This window comes from Linepithema humile, chromosome 2 (genome assembly GCF_040581485.1).
Source record: "Linepithema humile isolate Giens D197 chromosome 2, Lhum_UNIL_v1.0, whole genome shotgun sequence".
Taxonomy (NCBI): Eukaryota; Metazoa; Arthropoda; class Insecta; order Hymenoptera; family Formicidae; genus Linepithema; species Linepithema humile.
Window position 1 is genome coordinate 28,213,207 of NC_090129.1, and position 20,252 is coordinate 28,233,458.

A 20,252-nucleotide genomic window follows, 5' to 3' on the forward strand; every position below is an offset into this window, starting at 1 on the left:
ACGGAGCTTCAGAAAATGAATAAGGGAACGTCGCAGTGATATGTATAGCGCGACAAAAAAGGTCTAAAACGCTGCTGTATATAATACATTCAATATACATCTGTATATTATACAGATAACTGTATAATATACAGATACAGATATAACATACACACAGAAAAATATCATTCTATTGCTAAGAAAAGTAATTACTCGGCTTACTTTTCTTTTTTTAAATAACAATTATCTTTAATAAAGAATATTTTCTTGATAATAGTCTTAAAATATACTCATCACAAATTTTTGATAAACTTATTATCATATACTCAAAAGAAGTAATTATTTTTTGGTGAAGAATATTATAAAATTGTATCGAAGAAAAGTCAGATTTGGTTAATTTAATAAGCAAATAGAATTCTTTTTTTAATTTAATATTCTTGATTGAAGTATTAAACTTACTAGGATCAAAATATATTTTGAATAAATTTGATGCTTATGATGAACTTACGATAGATTTGCGGATATATGAACTTATAAAATACTTAAAACAAGTAATATTTACTTAAATACAGTATGTATTTTTCTGTGTGTACATATAACTGTATGTCATAAGAGAGAAAGGAAAAATGATTAGAAAAAAAGATTAATCCTCGACAAGTTGAAAATTTCACGAAGGAGAACCATTAAAAATTAATAAATAATTAAGTCACAAGAGCAGTGGCGCACCCAAATTTAATTAATATACCTTATTTTTTTATTAACTTAACGGCAAAGAGTAAAAAATCTAAAATTAAATAAAATGCGTTCAAACATTTGTATTTTTTGTCTGTTATTAAGTATAGTCACAATTTTAATAATTCAAAATTCACGCCAGTATCTTTGCACACAAATAATTATGATAGCTTCTCCAGCTATACTGCTGTTCGAACGTATATAATATCTACTTTAAGATATTCATGTTGCGAAAGGATTTAAATAAGTAACTTAAGAAACATCTAGCAGTCATATATAAGTAGAAATAATTTTCTGATTATTTAAGCAATCCAGTTAATCTGATTATTTAAGAAAAATCAAGAAAACTTGATATCAATTTACAATTATGCTACTATAAAAATAGATTGTATTTTTTATATTTTTCAGTGCGCAATATAAAATTATCCCGATTTTTGGTCTTCCTGTTTCATTTTGTGTATGAATTTTAAATCCTCCCCCGAAAAAATATCCTGAGCGCGCCACGAGCATCAATGAAGCATCTTATTTACCCTTGTTCGCACTTTTAAGCACTAAATAAACGATTAAGTTCCATTTAATTGCTACAAATGTGCGAATTGTCGGTGAAAAGAAAACAAGGGAACGGTGAGGAGGAAGAACTCGCTGCCGTCGTCAGCGAGCCGACAATAAGAGAATATGGATGCACGCGGACAGACAGCTCGCAGACGAGCAATACTCGTGTACACATGCTAAGTGCGTCGCGCCCTAAAGCGAGTATATTGCGTTAACACCGAGGGTGCAAACAGCCCTTGCTTCACATGCACCCTTTGTACGACGTTCTTGTTCTCTTCGCGGCGATACAGTCGGGCTAATAATTAAAGCGTTAAAACCGCTCGTTAAGTCGTTATTTACGCCGCGGTGGCATAACTGTGAAGATTAACGCGGCGATAATCTTCCGACAAGGTTTTGCGGAAAGTACACAAAGTGTTCCCGAGTCGAAATTTAAAACCTACTATAAACCTCATACATGGTTATTTGTGCCTCTAATAATGTTCCTTGACCTACAAGTTCTATCTTGAAAGTGTTATGTCTTCTTTTGACCTTTCTTTAATCTTGTTGTCCTAGAAAACCCTTATTTTTATTGATGTTAAATATACAATTCCTACTTTTGTTCTTACAACTCCTACCTCTTTTGAATCTCCAAATCTTATCGAAATTTCTAGCAATAAAAATATTAATATTCAATCTATAATTGAGTTCAATTTCTATTGTTTCAGATTAATATAATAAATGTTATAATATAAAATAAATAATAACAAATAAATAGTAAAAAAATATTTTTAAAAATTAAGTGCAACTCAGTATTATATTTAGTATTATAAATAACTAAAAATTTATTCGAATAAACAAAAAACAATTGAAATTCAAAATTTTATTTAATATTTTATTACATATTTGACCTATAATTTGAAATTATTTAATATTCTGTTACCACATTTACTTGTATTTAATGCATATCTTAATTTCAATAAGCGCAATACATTAATTATGTAATTTACTTAACTGCAGATAGATGTGTAAGAGATAAGTGAATATTATTTATATAATATTTGCTTATAGTAGCCTATTTACAGTTAAGCAAATTATAATAATTAATATATTGTTTATTGAAATCAAGATCCATACATTAAATGCAAGTAGAGTATATGAGATAATAGATTATTAAGTAATTTTGAATATTTATTTTCTAGAAATACATATTTATAAAACCTGGAGCCTTTTTAGAGGTTCTCAGTAGGTACTCTTTTGAGCTTCCACATGGAAAAAACGGCAATAAGTAACAATTTTTAGTATCAAACAAGGGCAATAGCCAATGTAATGTTATATCTATATATATGAATTAAAGCTTACATTGGTTCTCCAAATTCGACAAAACTTGTAGGTTTAATCTAGGCTAAAAATTTCGACTCGGGAATTGTCACGAGAATTGATGTCAAGTAATGCCGAGAATCAATAATTAATGATTAATTATAAGAAATTATTGCGCCCTTGAAATCTCTCTTATATAATTCATTTTCGGATTCTTAATCCATAGAAATTCGAAGAATTTATTATTCTGAAATAAAAGACCGCAAAAGTGTCGCTTGGAATTCTTCAAGAAATCCGTACCCAGCGGATCGTTATTTTTTTTACCCCTCCGTTTTCTCCGGCGGCGCGTGAGATAGTGCCGTTTAATCGCAGTGGAGGCGGTATTAATCAGCTTCATTACCTATTATCTTTAATTAAACTCGTGTAGTGGCAGTATCATTGCAATTCTCGGCGCGCAAACGACGACCGTTAATCGTCAACGGTTTCCACGGAGGAGGTTTCTTCGCTAACCGCTCTCCCTTGTTGTTAATTCATTTGCCTACGAAGCAGCAGCTAGGGTGGGGCAGTGAAAGGGGGCGCCGGAACGAGGGTGATTAATTCATCGTGTCGTCGAAAGTGGCATTAAGACGCCTCGCCGTGAACGCTGTCCGAAAGGAAGCCGGCGCCGCCCGAGCGACTACGCCATCCATAAGAGCATTAGCGGCTGTATATACGCGATTGAGATATTACGGAGAGACTAAACGTCCTTTGCGTGCCTTTAAAGAGCACCCGGCGAGCTGATGCCGAGAGGGATGTTAAGGGCTTTCCATTCGCACGCACGCGATACTCGAGCTTACTTTCCTCCTTCCACCGAGACTTTGAATTCCGCTCGTATTTATAACTCGTCGCTACTTCAAATATATATATATATATATATATAAAAATGAATTCAAATCGATTAAACATATTATATGTAAAAGGAATTGAATGTTTCATCAGCGGCGTCTAGCGTTCCATTTAATGCAAAATAAATTTAATAAAAAAAAGTTGGTCCCGTTTATTCTATTTTCGTTCAAAAAATAGCGCATCTCGATCAGAAAACGTTCTACTGTCCTTTCGTTTCTTCGTCTAAATTTTCTATCCCAGTACGCGGCGGCACACGATTCCCCCGAAATTGTGCAATTGATATCATATTTTAGATCTCGAAAATTTTGTTCGCTTTATGAGGCCAATAATGCGAGTCGCGTTTCGGCAGACGCACCGAACGCGATTTGAAGGCTCCTATGTGCATTGAGAAATTCTCGACAGACGAGTCTCGTGCGCCGTCAAAGACTCCGATTTAATTTCTTGCGTCTAAAGGCTATCGGTCAAGGAAAAGGGAACCGAATCAAAGCGTAAACTCGGAACTTTCGTCCACCACAGTTCAAGTGTGAGGGTTTTCAACGGCGATACGGACGGTGGACACGCAAAAAGACCAATGGCATTTCGTTATTGCACGCTGAAAGCGGGAGGGAAACCATAGGAGGAATCTCGCAAGGCACCGCCGAGCCTTTTATACGTAATGCTTTGCCTTCTGGCCCTCTGTTTCTCCACATGTTTGTAGACATTCTACAAAAAAATGAATTAAATCTCGCTGACGTTTTCTTTCTTACTTGTTATTCGAATTGGACAATTAAGACACTCGATGTTATTAAAAGTAAATTTGATGAATCCAACGTTTGGTAAAAAATTATTCAGAATGTTACAATTAGAATATCTTATTTTCATCGAATAAGTTTCACTTTCTTGAAATAATCATCTTGAACGATATTCCATATTATATGGGAATTATTTAGCGTTAGTATTGCGAGTGAGCGAGATTTCAATTTATGACTGATTTCTATTTAGAACTGCGCAATTAACAATAATACTGTATCGCTCTTTCATATTTTAATTTAAAATGAAAACAAGTATGTCCTGGGAAGCGACTCGAAAATGCGTTGTTTTAATCGATTGTCCGTACGATATGACGTAAAACCATATGGATTCAATCGTGTAAAAGATCCACCGGAAAATTCCCATAAAAATTACACGATCGGCGCTCCCGAGTGTTTAGCGACACGTGACTAATTTCGTGGCTCATGCACCGGTGGACATCGGTTTGAATCGCGTACTTTTGGTTACGCGGAAATATGTGCGATATAACTACGTTACGCTAATATTTGCTTAACGTGTTTTCTTCCAATTTAAAAATAACGTTTGCCACGATAAATTCACGATTATAATGATGATGAAGATAATTTCATTAGAGGAAAATAACGAGAGATACAATCGAGCGAGTTCACGAATGTTTTCGATACATTCAAAGGCTCAAAAGATGAAAGTATTTAATAATAAGATTTCTTGTTCGAGAAATTACAATAAGATGGATAACCTCGTATTATTAATTTTACATCTTGTGTCTTACATTTGCGGGCAAAATATTGATGAAAAAATCGGTATTGCAACAATTATGTCGCGAGACAAAAATACACTACCGAATATAATATGACGCGATAAAATTAATATTAAGTCACACATGCATTTAAAATAACTCTACAAATTGCGACTCTATTTGTTTAATTAAATGCACGACTTTATACGGATTTAATTTTCAAAGAAATAACGGTGTGCCGCGGCCGCCGATAAGAAATATCACGTCTAAACTTATTAGCCAACATACGCCCGACTGATCCGCGATATTGAAACCTATCTGGAAAATCCTGGCGCCACGATTAATCACCGAAGCCGCGATCGACGGCGTTGACCCTTTTCTGTACGCTTCATGCCGCGTTTATCATCGTACTTTTCGCATGGCCGCACATTTTTCATCGCTCACGCGCATCCAGCCGAATCAACCGGCGGGCTCGCTCACTGGAATAACACAAGGACGCGAATAATACGAGCCGGGAATAATTCCGGGATAAATCAGCCCGCCTTGTCGTCCTTTAATATTCTCCCCGTTGCTGTCCGATAATACAAAATCGCGGCATAATTTCGGTATAAATCGGAGGGGGCGGGGAAGGGAAGCGGAGGCGCGCCATCCCCTCTTTAAAAGCCACGGGCGTTTCCTTCCTGGTGTCGGACGATAGGATTCCCCCCGTGTTATACGACTTCCTTTTCATCGACAGCAACAATGGCGGGGCGGTGGCACGTCGCCTCTCACGTCGTCTCTCCAGAATCGAAGTTTGTTCTGTACACAGAAAACGCGCGCGCGAACGCCCCGGCACACGTGTGCGCTCGCACACACGTTCGCGCGGGGGGGAAACGCGGAAGGAGGTTGACGGATCGCAATTCACGCCCGTGCGCTCATGGGCGTCGCTGGGACGCGCGCTGCATCCGCCGACTGTTTCGCAGAAGCGAACTCGCGCGGAAGAATAAGAGGCGAAGCTTGTTAGCTATTTCGCGCAGACCACTCGACGAAATTTATTAACACCGGCGATCCGACAGACTCGTCGCGAAGGACTCGCTTCCGGCGTGACGAGAAGCCGCCGAAATCGATAGAAGCCTAAATACGCGCATAGTTTTTTTCCCCGGCATTAACTGATGAAGATAAGTGGAGAAAGTTTCCGAGTCTCCCTCGAAGAGAAGGTCCGCCGCTGAGTGGGAAAAAAAAAATCTTGCCGGCGCCCATGAACTGTGTGTTCTCTCTGGATTGAAGAAGGGCGCGCAACGAGAGCAGACGCTTCTTCGGCAAACATTTTTACGCTATTACAGGAATCCGAGACTGGATATTAAGCAAACGCTTACAGCTGCAGGAAATCACTCGAGCCCCGCCCCGCGCGCTATCCACTCGCTCTTTCCACGAACGCCGCCGAAACGAGGGGGGGGAGTCGAAAAATTCGCCGTCCCTTCCGCGAATTTTTATTGAGAAGTTTGTAATCAGCGACGGTAATAATTGCAGCAAAATTTTAAAAAACTGCGCGCAGATGTGCGAGCGTTGCCGGTCCTTTGCCGCATCGAAAATAGCGACGTTATCGTAGCAAAAAAAAAAAAAAAAAATACGCCATTTTCTGCAACCGAATTAAACATCAATCATTTCCATGATTTTTTGCAGAATAAATGATACTGATATTTCCTGATTGGATTTTACTCCTGTTCCGCGTTCGAAAATATATTTCGCATCGATGCTGCAAATCAATCTAGATTTGTTTAGAGATATTGGCCATTTCTCTCCACCAGACGAGCTCGAGAGCAATTCCGAGGGACGTGAACTGCGTTTAGTTCGGGCGCAGTTGATTTATCGTGGGAGAAAAGGGCGGCACGAATGAAAGAAAAGGGTGGCTTTTCGACGAGAGAACGAGGCACTTCTGTCAATTACTACCCGTCGCGTAGGTGGAATGGCGAAAACACGTTTTATCCCTGACAGCTCGAACGCGACGGATAGATGTCACGTCATCGCCACCCTCCAGAAGCGATTACGAGGCAAACCGGCGTCTCGTCTCGAAACCACCCTCGACAGCGCGTCCTCGATTCAACCACATCGTCATTAAGTTACCGTCAATTAGAACGAAGCGCCGGAGTGAGCGCGTTCGGTATGAAAAAGCTCGCGTGCTCCGCCGAAGAGGATCGGAAAACGCCATTCGTCATTTGTCTCGCCCTTTTAATGCTCAGTTCCACCAACGAGTAGATCAACTTTAATCTCGGTTCAACTTACTCTTCATCTTTTTCTAGTTCTAAGAATTAGAAGACAGCTTTGCGACTGTCCACTTACGGAAGGGGGGGGGGGGGAGTGTGCCGAAGGAATCTTTGTAAAATAAACATCACCGTTTCGATGGATAAAAAAAAGTTGCAAAAAACTGATAAAAATCATTCTAAATAGTTAATTACAAAAGTACAATAATAGATTACGGTTTAAATGGATTAAAACCACAACTCTCTCTCTCTCTCTCTCTCTCTCTCTCTCTCTCTCTCTCTATCGCGCCGCGTCAACTGTGAATAATCACTCGCGTGATACGACGTGCGCAACGCTTGAATCAGAATAAATCGTCAGCGCGCTGTAAACTGAGCCCACTTTCAGTAATTAAAGGGAAAGGCTCGCGCGACACGCGGAATGATCTAACAGCGCCGTTCGAGAGCGCTCCGATACAAAGAGCTCTTTCCCTTTCATCCCTCCGCCCGATTCGCGGTTATCTCACGCGCGTTCACGGCATGTGCCGTGACGCGCGTGCACCGGTCCATTCGCTTCGCTCACGCTTTCTTCGCGCGCGCGCGGCTCTTGCTTAGGGTAGGAAGGAAAAAAATGATAAATATGCCCGGAGGTGCGCGCGATCTCGGGCACGGCGCGCCACGGGTGCCACGATAGGCGGGTGTCACGCCACCGCGCGACCCCCCGGCGCGACGATTACGACGATTACCGGTGCCTACGACGGAGCGGCTCGCGGAGGGTGGAGTCGCCTTTTCCGTTGACACCGCATCACGAAGCACTAACCAGGTTATTTATGCCACCTCGTAAAACTTGTGGCGTGCCCGAGCACACTACTCGCCGCCACCGTTCCGCCCCGCCTCCCCGCACCCGTCGCCGTTCGGCGGCCAATCTCGAATGACAGAACGGGGCGGGTGGGAGGGGCGGGGGGGTGGTGCGGTCGTGTGCCTTCCAGGATCGCCCAACTAACTGCCCGCGGGTCTCGTGTCAGAGTCGATTCGGGGTTAAAAGTTACGGGATAGGCGGCGGTAAATACGAAATAGACCGACGCGCGGGATTTAACGTGAAATATCGCATGCCGGCCGATACGCGCGGCGATATATATTCATACACCTATAACGTTAATACGTGCAATCGTATGCGGCCGCGTAGAAGGGTCCGCGAGTCTCGCATTTCCATGAGTTATGGGCGTCGCGCTATTTTTATTACGTGCCGGCATATCGTCCGCCGGACGATAACCGGAATACTTTACGGCGCGGGATATCGACTCGCGTTGAAGTAGGCGGGAGGCGTAAATAGTTTTCTGCAGAATTCGCCTCTATTAAAAATTGTCGCGCCGCCCACGAGGCGGCCTTAAATACTTCACAGCAATCGCGCGAGACGTATTGCGATTCAACGTTTATCTTCAACGCGACTTTACACCGGTTGGAAAAGTTTAGACATTTTTGCTAAAAAAAAAAAATTTGTCATTGCGCAAGTTGAGAGTGGTGAGCTTAGCGGAACTAAATGTAGATACATTTAATACCGTTCTCTATTAAGCGATAAAGCTTCTATCCTTTTCTTTCCTCCAGTTATCGTATTCCATGGAGCTGGATTACGACGTGGTGGGCGTTCCGGGTGGACCGTCCTCTGGCATAATGGCGCTGCTACCGCCGAGAGTGAACGTGTCCGCCAGAGGTGAGGTCCCCGTCACCCTGCAAGTCTTCAGGATCAGATTGCCGTGCTCGGGCGTCTCGAGCGCCGAAATTCCTTTGGCGCTGAGATTGAACGTCACCGCGCCTCTCGGCGCCAAGTACAACGACACGATCCTGGTCTTCAAGAGGAACAAGATCTGCTTGAAAGGTGCGTGCACGGACATTGAATCCGGAAGGTAATTCATTTGCGCGCGTGCGACGGCGAGGAATCGCTAATTTTGAAAAGGATGGAAAAAGCGAAGGGCATTTTATTCGCATCCGCGCGTGTGCGAGAAAAAGCGAGCGCGCTCACTTTATTATTCTCGCGCATGAAAATTATTGCAATCTGAAGTTTTTCATGACCGCGCATTATAATCGAGAATTCGGATCCTGGATTTTTTTTCTGGTCGAAGGAATGCACGGATCGCGTTTTCTTCTTTCGCTTGCTTTATTCAGAGTCCTTGAAAAAATCATGACGGCGCACTCGCCGTTTGTCTCGCCTTGAAATATGAAAATGTTAAAGTGTGAATTATTTAACTCTTTCGCTTAGTGATGTTTTACCGGCGGAATTAAAATTGCAATTCCTCTTCGTTATCGGTTAAATCCTGAATAATGCACGACTTTTTCAATTTCAAGGTTATTTAATAACTGCATTTAATTATTTAATATCTGTATTCTTAATTAATTGATAAATTTGATTGTGCGATAATACGATATTTGCAATTGTATCAATTGAATAAATTTTACGATAATCACCGAAGTGTATCGGCTGATAATGCAAATGTACGGTTGCGAATCATATTGGCGCAAAAGATTTGCGAATCTCTCGGCGTATTGTTATTTTTAATAACAATATCCATGTATATCTGTGCACACTGAGGATCCGTTTTAAAGGGTGACGCCATTCTAAACTTCGCAATCTACGTAACACATGCTGCTCGCCTGCTCATATCCTGCGCTGCAAGTGACTGCGCGCTGAAGCACGCTTTTGTTTATCTATATTCATTTTGGCGCCATTGCGTAGTCTGCTGATAATTATTTCGTTTACGTAATCTCGGATTTAATTAGCGCGTTCGCGAACTCGGCTGAATACCTTCGTTACGGCGAGAATTTCGACGTGGTCACGATTAAAACAGAAGTGCGCATTCACATTTGCGCGTCGCGCATAACTCGATTTATCCGCACGCGATTCACGGATCGAGCCGATTCCGATTGCCATTGACATTTTCAACAGTTAAACGAGTAACGGCAATCGAAACGGTTAACAATTTTGCGAAATGCAAAATAAAGCGGCTGTGAACAATTCATGTGGGATGCTAATATGACAGAATATTATAAAAAATAAATGTCGCATTTATAAATGTATAGGATCGAATGTGTAAAACGTGTACTTTTATCAATATCAACCGTAGCAGAACGTCGCTAATTGCGATTCCACGGTATTAATTTATTTTACGGCGGCAATGGAATAGCAGTCGGCGGGAAATGTACGCCGACTTCCGGGTCCTTGCTAAAATAAATACTGTCAAATTATAAATACAATGCGTATTCCGCATTGTATGGTTTAAGTAATTATGTTTAGATAATGAAATTATATATACACACGTGTAGTTTATGTTGCCAGGAGAAATGGAAATGTTATAACGGACGCGGACGACGGCACAAACGTAATTTCCGTACCACTTCCGACAAGGGTGCTCGTAAGCTTGTACGCAAGGTACTTCACAGGCGGTTCGCTCGACTCCGCAAACTTCAACACGACCTCGAAAACGTGTGTTTTCTGAAAAAACAAGCCGCACAGCACAGCGATGAATGCAATCTGGCAAATAGCCCCGATTCCCCGTTTCTCCTCTATCGATATACCATTACAGATTTTGTGTAACTAAAACAATTTTGCATGCAGTTTTCGGTAAATAAACGCGCGTTCCGCGCGAATAAATAGAAATCACGGTGGAGTAGCATTCTTTTTCAAAATTGAAAAGAGAATTGTTTCAAATTTGGAAAGATTACTTTGTTTGTAAAAATAGGAATTTGTCACCAGAATAAGAATTGAATTTTGAGAAAAGAAAAAAAAAATATGCACCATAAAACTAAAAAAATATTTTTGTTTGCGCTTTTGATCAATGGTTTAGATTTCATTGTTCTTTCAGGTGTGAATAACATTGTTTTTTACACGCGGAATGAAATATGTGAGAGAAATTTTATGAAAACCTTTACACTTGGTATTATATAATTTATCACACGCTAAACACTCGTTTTAGAACTTGAAAAACAAATTCGTTTCGAGTCACCGCGAGCCGGAACGTAACCGGATATTTCTCGCGTCGCACAATATATGCGTTTACGCGACGTATGGAGAATGATCTGACCGCGGAGGATAGCGATGACAGAGAGACAGGGACGGAAGAGTGGAAGAAAAAGGAGAAGGGGGGGGGGGAAAGATGGGAGAAGAAAGAGGCGCAGATCCGGATCCGGTTACCCGAAGCAGGCGACGGTACAACAAAAAGCAATCCGCCGAGTAAAATTGAATCTCGCCGGGGGTCGGTGTATTTAATGAAAGAGAAGAGAAGGCAGCGAATCCCTCCTTCGCCGAAGATCAAGAGGGTCGACCGCGTAGAAAAACGCAGGAGGTGGACAGGGATGCGCAGGGGGGGAGGGAGAAAGGAGGACGAAAATAAGTAAGCGCCTCCGCGGCGGAGGACCGTAGTCGCTTCCTGAAGAGCCAGATTTCCTGCTTTGTCGAATTTGCTTCTTCCCCGTCCGTTCTCTCGCACATCGCCAAAGGACCCGCCGCCGGTTCCTGACGGAGTCCTTCGGCGATCCTTCCGCGGGCTCGAGTGGTCCTGCAGCAATCTGAAAGCGCCTCGAGATCACTCGAGAAAATAATCGAATTCCCTACATGAAGGTCCTGCACGCTCGATATTCGCGAGGAAAATTATATATATCGGGTGTGTCATCTATTAAGAAAAAAAAAATTGATGATCTAAATTGATCTTTGACATCCAGCTATTTTAATATCTAAAATTTAATATTTGTTTTCAGCAATTTCAATGCAACGGGCGCATGTATTGGAAATTTTTTCCGCACATACATCGAAACAGACATCGTGTGTTCTGTATTATTTTTTTCAGATTTACGTGTACCTTTCAAATATTCATATTATTTTTCGTTTCAAATGCTGTCAAAAAATATTAGCTTTTTAAATTATCGAATGTTTTTGCAAGTTTTCCGAGCATAAATACATATTACATGAGGAGTATTTAAAAAAAATATTCAATATGCGGTGCCAATGTTTTCAAAAATTTTATCTGACATAATTCTGGAAATTTCGGATATTTCAAATACGCGCATGAGCGCAAAAATATATATATATATTTTTTCGATATTGTTGTCGAATTACCTGGTTTCGCGGAATAAAGTAAACGTATCGGTGCGCGAAAGACGTAATTCCGTGATTTACGCGAGCCTTTCACGGCTATGACCAAATTTGTTTCTAAAGTCCACAGAGCTCGCGGCGAATGAGGGAACGCGTTTCGTGGAAGGGTCACCCTGTTAATCCTCCGGAGACTTAATTCCGGACCTTCGTAAATCTCGGTTAAGGTCTGTTTGATGGCAGCGGATAGCATAGCTCGCCCGGATTTAATTGAGATACGTAGTCGCTCTTAACACGCCTTCCTGACTCCCGCGCACTCGCTCTTAAGTTTCTAAGTTTCGGGAGCGCGCGCGCGCGTCGCTCGCGATAACTTACGTCGATAGGTACTTGAATGTTCTTCGAGTGCTGTGAGCAACGTGATCGATTTACCATTCGCGTTCGAATGGCTTCGGCGCGAAATGAAGACGATACAGCGCGCTCTTTAAACAACATCGTACAAGATACTTTGTAGAAAAGTTTCAGCTTGCATGTGCACAAATAATGCAAATAAAAATAACGGAAGCAGCAAGAAAAAAAAGATGGATATTGTGAAACGTAACCGAGCTGTTACGCGATATTACGCGGGGAAAATAATAACATTTACCGTAGATATTAAAAAAGTGACGAGTTAACTATCGCAGCATCTGACGCAGTCGTGTAATTTCAGCGCAGAATAAGCGGGAAAACCTCGAAGATCTCTCGTTCGTATCTCGGACGCGTCGTAGCGTGTGAGAGGAACGTTTTAGGAAGATGGAAGGACTCCGCGCCGCAGAGGAAAGATGCGAGTTGCGCCCGAGAAGTTGCAGCGCCGTGGGCTGCTACGATTTATTTAACTTTTTCTTTCCGCTGCTTCCTGCGCACGTCTCATCGTGCTCGAGCAAACTCTTTCTCGTCTTGCTCATCGTGGTTCGTGCTCGCGGTGCTCCGCCTCGGCTATCACGTAAAGTTGATCTGCTTGGTTTACGTTATCCAGCAAAGGCACGAAGCCTATTTCCTCCTTTTGTGAAACGAGGAAATGAGCGAGGTAGAAAGCAAGAAAATAAACGCCCGGGCTTATTAGAGCCGGTAACGTATTTGTCAAATTGAAAGACTGCTCTCGCAACTTTTGCAGAAATAAGTAAGATAATTAAAGACCGATATGAGAGTAGCGCGGCGGATATTCAAGCGGAAATGATTTTCGCGTTATAATTAAAAAGTATGGGGATTTAAAGGTAAAAATATACAACAAAATCGTGTTCTGGTGCACCGCGTTGACAGAATTGTAATTGGAAGCTCGACACACGGAGATTAACAGAGTATTTTATGATGGAAATTAGAATTTCTACATAACAAGATGATGTTTCTTGGAGCGGCGACGATGCGCCCGCAGGCACGTTGACCGTAATTCGAAATGCAACATCAATGGATCGTGAATTTAATTCAACGTAAAAGGGAGGTTTCCAACTTTTCAGTTTCACCCCTGATAAGAAAGAGGCAAATAAGAAACACGCGATGACTGTGCACTACGTCGGCGATGTCTTAATCTTCACGGCGGATCTTCTTACGCCGCGGGCCGAGTGTATTTTTAATGCACTGTCATTTCCATCGCGGCTACGACTGCTTAACGAACATTTTAGAGAGCACGTCATAGCGGGTTCTTTTTCTTTATTTCCGCGACCGACATTGACGTTACTTACTAGAATGAGACTCCAGTGTGCGACGGAACGACGCCGGCTTTCAAATAAAGAGAGGAAAAGCGCGCTCTTTAATCTCAAAGATTATAATTTTGGCTTAATCACGGAAAGATAACACTTGGTCATTTTGGAGAAATTATTATTATCGAGTGAAAAGGGGCAAGAATAATATCGAGTTTCGAATTGCGCAAGTAAAATTAATTAACAGTTAATAAAGTGAAATTAAGTGAAATTCCTATTAAATTGAAACGAAAGAAACAATTAGGAATTTGACAGAGCGTACAAAAAAATATTCTGCGATATTCTGTGTGGAAGAAACAATTATTGCGAGTGTGAGAGGAAAATAATGCGACAATGGCGATTCTGCTCGTTTATGGACGCACGTGAGAAGATAAGTTGCCGAAGAACAAAGTGCTGTTTTAGATTTCAGACGAGCAGCGCCGATGAGGGAATGCATTTAGGGATTATACGACGCTATAATCTCAGGGACGAGTTAAGAGCTGATGGAGTTTACTTAATTTTATCATGACGCTCCGAAAAGATGCGTCCCTTTCCACGGCGTATCCTAGTCGAGGCTGACGTGCTCGGTTCTTGAAAGCTTTTGAGCTCTTGCGTTAAAGTTCCTCCGCGTCTAGGCCACGTTATTTACCTTTATAAGAGACGACAAGGCGCCGCCCGAGTTCGAGCCGAGTCTTTTCTTCTCGCAACGTACGAAAGGATAGAGAGAAAAGAAATATCAGAAAGCGAAGTATACGGCGGAAAAATGTAAACGCGCGACACGGAGAGGAAAGTCTCGACGAGCTCGTCGTTTCACGCTTTCCCGACGAAGAAGACTGCCAACTGTGTTTGACTAATTCGCAGAGATTTCTTATGAATTTATTCGTGCAGCCTGAATTATTCTAAGATCTTTCGATATTGGAATTTTAATGATTGCGTGCGTTTTTATTTGTTATTTCGATATTGAGAAAAACCTGATGACAGGTCGTTTTGTATATTTTGTAAATTCAATATATGTCTTTTCGCACGAGAAACCGGCTCTTTTCACTCCTTCACTTGTTAATTTGAATCATTGGAGTCTTTGCAATTTGTAATTTCTTATAAATTTTAATGGCGTTGGAATACAATTTGCAAAATCCGAGTGATGATATTTAAAAAAATAACCGACCGACTTTAGAGAACAAAATAAATTGAAAAAATCCAAAATATATTAATCTTCAAGTTAAGAGAATCCGCGGGCTTCGGCTTTTCATCCTCGAAGATAATATATTTTAAATTTCATGAGCCTTTAAATATACACATAATTTAAAAAATCCATTATTTTAAGCGCGACGTAAAATGTTATAATTTAAGCGAAGTTTTAAACATATCACATTTTGTTTGCATTTTAAAAGGGCGACAAGTTTGTAAATTTGCAAAAGTTGTATAATACAAGAATTAAATAGACGCCCGAAACAAGAATGTCACGGTGCGTAAGAGATGCGTGGCGATACGAGAAGGAAATGGAATGAAATTGCGATAGCGACTGTACTTGCCGGAAAATTCGTGGTTTGCAGCCGACGACTCGCCCATCAAAGTGAGATCTCTTTGAGCACTTTCCACGGCTCGTCGATATTCCCGCTTGTTCGATAGCGGCGCGATACGTATAAACAATGACTGGATCCAGGAATTCTCGATAGATTCGGATCTCGAGCACGTGGTTTGAGTGGAAATGCTCCAATTGACAAAATGGATTGTCGATACTATAATGGCGGTCGTGCGAGCTTTGTAGATTGAATATATTTATTTGGTATCGAATATAAAAGCATAGCCGTCAAATAAAACGCGAAGAGAATCGCGTATCGCTTTTTTTTTTCTTCTCTTTTTTTTTTTAACATGAGTTAAACAAAATAAAATTAAAATTAAATTAAAATATTATGTACTGACGTTAGTTATATCATATATATTGTTTATCGCGTACTCTGGAAAATTACAGCGCGAGAGACGCGCGCTTCAAATCTGTCATACAATATACTGGGGAAATTTATTTTTAATCAAAAATGAGATCAATATATTTTGCATTTCATCGATGCAATTCAATTATCCTCGATAGAAAGCGCGAAAAATAATTAACTTAATAAATAAATGGAATGGAATTATTATTTGCAGGTGTCGAGACGCCTCCCAGCAACGACTCGGTGCGCTTGGAGCCCGGCCCCCTCGTGAACGGCGCCGGTGCGCTTTACGTCGCAGCTACCTGTGCGTGCGCCTTAATCCTGGTCGTCGGCAGCGTCGCCAGTGCGTTATACATTCGTAACAGCAAGGCTCGCGTTCAAGAATCGCAGTGAGTAAAATTTTAATTGGAATTAATCAAGCCTCGCCGTAGCTAAAGCCCGGCGTTTAATAATGGAGCGTTTAAAATGTTAAAGAGATGAAAAAGATTGGAAAAGTTTGAAGAATAAGATCCGTAAAAAATGAATAAGTGTTTCGAACGGAGAGGAGAAGGCTTATCAAATTTATCCTCTCCCGAAAATTCCCCGTCTTGTAGCTTTAATCTCGTTAGAGTTGTACAACGCGGCGCACGCAATATCGGTGCAGCGCCGATAACGAGTGGCGCGGGGCGATAATAATTTCGCAAAAACACGTCACCGACAGAACCGGTAGATTTCCGACGTGACGCGAGAGAATAACGCGCGCTCGCCGCCGCGCCTGCTTCTCATTTTACCACTTATTAAATTCGCGTTTGAAAGGATCGCACTTCTCGTCCCTCTCGCGGAGAGTAAATCGACGCTGGGGGGGTGAGATTTCCATTACGTAAGATGCCGTCTGTAAATGCGCCCTTTTCACCGAATCTCCGAGCGCGCGCTCTCACTTTCCGCGCGCCGCTCGGATGAAAAGTAACGCGGACGCGCGTGTTCCGCGAATTTTCTGCCGAGCGCAAGACGCCGGGCAAAATCGGTCCGAGGGACGCGACGAGATAGAGAGAGAGAGAGAAGATTTCCGCACCCCCGCGGGAAATTCGCGGGGATAAGCTGGATGGGAGGAACTCGTCCGAATGAAATATCCTTTCAATAAGCCGCCGGTGATCCGTCGGTCGCTTGGCACGGCAGCCGACATTTTATTGCATAGCTATACTCACCCAGTTCTTCGTACCTTCGGGGGACTCCCTGCCAGCGAGAATGTAAGGAGGATGTTAGGGGTCGAGAAGAGGATCCGCTTTTTCGCCTCTCTTTCCATATTCATGCTCTCCCTTTTTTGTCCGCCGAACCGCCTTTCACCATGTGTGCGCGCATAAGTCGGCGTTTCCAGCGTCGCCGCGGCATTTTCCGAAATTAATATTGCGTCTGATCCTCTGAAACAATATTGTCGGTTCTGATTACTTTATACATATTGTTCGCGCGCGAATCTTTCGTCTATTTTACGTTATTTTATAATACAATGCCTTTACGCGCTGTATCATTGTAAATGACGAGCCTTGTTCACTTTCTGGGCGAACAGAATCGATCAATTTCACATGCGTATTTTATGCATCGAAATAATTTTTCGGCTCCTTTTCATTGCCCGCCGTTTTTCTCGTCGGTTAGAGTCAGTTAACTTTATCCGAGTACACACATCGGGCCCTCGGAAAAGCCTTTGTCATGAATTTTTCTCGTTAACGAGAAGCAGACCGAGTTTCTAGCGCCATTCCACTCATTAACGGCGAATATTATGCGAAAACTTCCGGCTGCCGCTTTTAAAGTTCGATCGTTATTTTCGCTGTAATTATTTTATGCCTTGGCGCATCGAATGTTCCATTCCGGTGCCTTCACTTCGCGGGCCATAATCGAGGAACTTGAACGAGATAGAAACCATACTGCCACGGCGGAGTCGGGCGGGGGAGGAAAGCTACTTTTACTTCATCTTACCGCCATCTCCTTCCGTTCCCCTATTGTTTGTCCCGGAGAGGGCGAATTGTCCTTTACCCGGATATTTATTAGCTCTTTTGATGTTTCCTTGTCGCAAATCTTTCTCATTAAACGATAGACAGCGGATTTGCTCGCCCGACGAACTTTGTTATCGTAGAAATGTTGCGTTACATTTTTCAGTTCGTACTCGCGAAACTTAACTGCAAAACCGTTTGTCCCAACACTTTTTTTTTGCCCCCTCCCCCCCTTTTGTAATACAATTATTTCGTAATTTTATCAAGTACTTATTGCAGAGCAAACAAGAGCGCACAAAATTGTTAACATATTTGTATAATGGAAAAATTGTAATTGCATCGAGAATTTATATCTCGTTTTTCCTCGATCGATCCGCGCGGAGACCGCGAGGTAAAAAAAACGCAGCGCACAGGAAGATATATTACGTTAACTCCTGTGTTATTTTACGCGAGATTGAAATATTACGCAGCGATCTGTCGCGGAATTGAAATCAATATCCCGCCGTAGCACTGACCGGAGCGCGTTCGGGGGGGAAAAAACAGAAAAAAAAACAAAAAAAAAAAAGGAAAGAAAGCAACAGATGTTCGCCCGGAAACAAACAACGCGCAATTGGTCGGCGCGTGACGCGAATGCGATTGAACACGATCATCCGTAACAATGATCCCGCATCGGGAGACATCAAATATTTATCGCATGGTAAAATGGCCTTTTATAAGGAGCCCCGAGATAGGGACGCGCCCTCACTTTGTACCGCCTTTTCGCTCTCCTTCGCGTTTCCTCCCGGCGTAGGCCAATTGTCTCTCCCGGGATATATTAGCTCTTTTGAGGCTCTCCACCCTGATAACACGCGGAGAAACGGGGATCTTTGTTTTGCCCTCTCTCTTTCTCTCTCTCTCTCTCTGTCTCTTTCTTTCTCTGCGTCTCCGCCGACGCGCCACGTACATCCCCGCCGGCGGGGTAAAACTGCAGATTTTACATCCGTTCGCTCGAGCGAACACGATGCCGCCCCCCTCGTCCCCCCCCCCCGTAAGCCCTTCCTGCCGCATCGACGAACTCGACGTACAAAAGGCACCTTCGAGATTCGGCAAAGCAAGCGAAAAGTTTTCTCCTCCGCAGTAGTTACGCCACTCGCGAAACTCGCATCGGGACTTCGTTGCAAGTCTTCCAACTTCTACTCCCGTTGCGCCGGGATGTTTATTTTTGTGTTTCGATATTGATTCGATTGATCTTTCTCCCTCCGTAATTCTAAACACATTACTGATTTCTTTTTTCCGAGAACCCTCGCGCTACGTTGGTTTATAAAATTAATTGGTATTTCAGAAATATTGCGCAACGTTTTCGAAATATTGTATCACGTTCACGATATACCGCTGTATAATGTTCCCTCTTACGGCCATCTGGTTCCGGCGCGGGCGATAATTATATGATACCGATTATTATGTGCAAAATGTAAGTGTGTCAGTGTATTTGTGTGTGTGTGTGTATGATAACAGTGTGCGAGGTCCGTGAATTTGCCAAGCCCAAATGACTTCGCGCGGTTCAGCCATCCTTGCGGGATATCGATATAAACTTGAGACTTATTTCTATGTATAATTTATTCACGAGTTGGCGGATTTATCGCCTCGTCCTTTGAAGGAAGGCTATTGAACCCCGAGACACCTTGTAAACCATTCTCTTTCAGAACTTATCAGATTATGCTAAAAGTTAGTTTGCGCGCGGATTTCGCTCGAAGCCCCCGATAATAATATATATTGCACGTCCTCGATTTCGCTATAAATTTTCGATTTATGCAAATTTCTGCGCAAATACTTGCACGCGAGTTACATAAGTGATATTACTTTCCAAACGGCGCTTTAACGTATCCGTCCTGATGAAGGACGCGTTTTCGCAAGCGCAGACGGATTCGCCGGAAGTCGATCTGGCTGCGAGAAACGTTTCCGTAAGGGTCGCGTAAAAATAAACGAGCCGAACGAACAGGGGATATTTGAAATCGATGGCAGTGCGCGTTTTTCCATCGTTCGTCTTTTTAGCGAATACGTTTGGCGGCAGATTTACATGCACGAAACGGCCAATAAATCGCTAAAAATACCCGCTCTTCTATTTCTCGCCAGTATTTTTCAGTCGTCATTCCGTCCTGTTTCTTCTTTTCGGTCTCTTTAGAACGTCTCGCTGCTGTGGGAACAATGCCTTTACTTTTAACGACCCGCTCCGCAAACTCTATTAACTTACGCAGCGTACATCCATCTATATGGTTAAAAAAATCCCGAATCTCCCGAATGTCTTGAAAATTCAATATTTTCGAAGAAAAATGTTAGGTACAAAAATTGTAGAGTTTAGCGATGCGTGAAACGATAATGTGTCATAATGCAAAACATTTCAAGATATTTTGACCAAAAA

General features: G+C 42.2%; 1 protein-coding gene and 1 long non-coding RNA gene across 3 annotated transcripts in view; one reads left to right on the forward strand and one right to left on the reverse strand.

Annotated features, from left to right (window-relative positions):
- Positions 1-20,252, forward strand: part of LOC105677337 (tyrosine-protein kinase Dnt) — a 79,983-nt gene that overhangs the window by 44,669 nt on the left and 15,062 nt on the right. For both annotated transcript variants that reach the window (XM_067349122.1, XM_012375897.2), the window contains 2 exons: positions 8,773-9,043; positions 16,105-16,279. In XM_067349122.1, the coding sequence (XP_067205223.1) occupies positions 8,785-9,043; positions 16,105-16,279 (434 nt within the window). In that variant the 5' untranslated portion in view covers positions 8,773-8,784. The remainder of the gene's footprint in view (positions 1-8,772; positions 9,044-16,104; positions 16,280-20,252) is intronic.
- LOC136997804 (uncharacterized) overlaps positions 16,921-20,252 on the reverse strand; it is a 79,026-nt gene continuing 75,694 nt past the window's right edge. Inside the window, exon 3 of the long non-coding RNA XR_010888447.1 lies at positions 16,921-17,287. This is a non-coding gene — a long non-coding RNA (uncharacterized lncRNA). The remainder of the gene's footprint in view (positions 17,288-20,252) is intronic.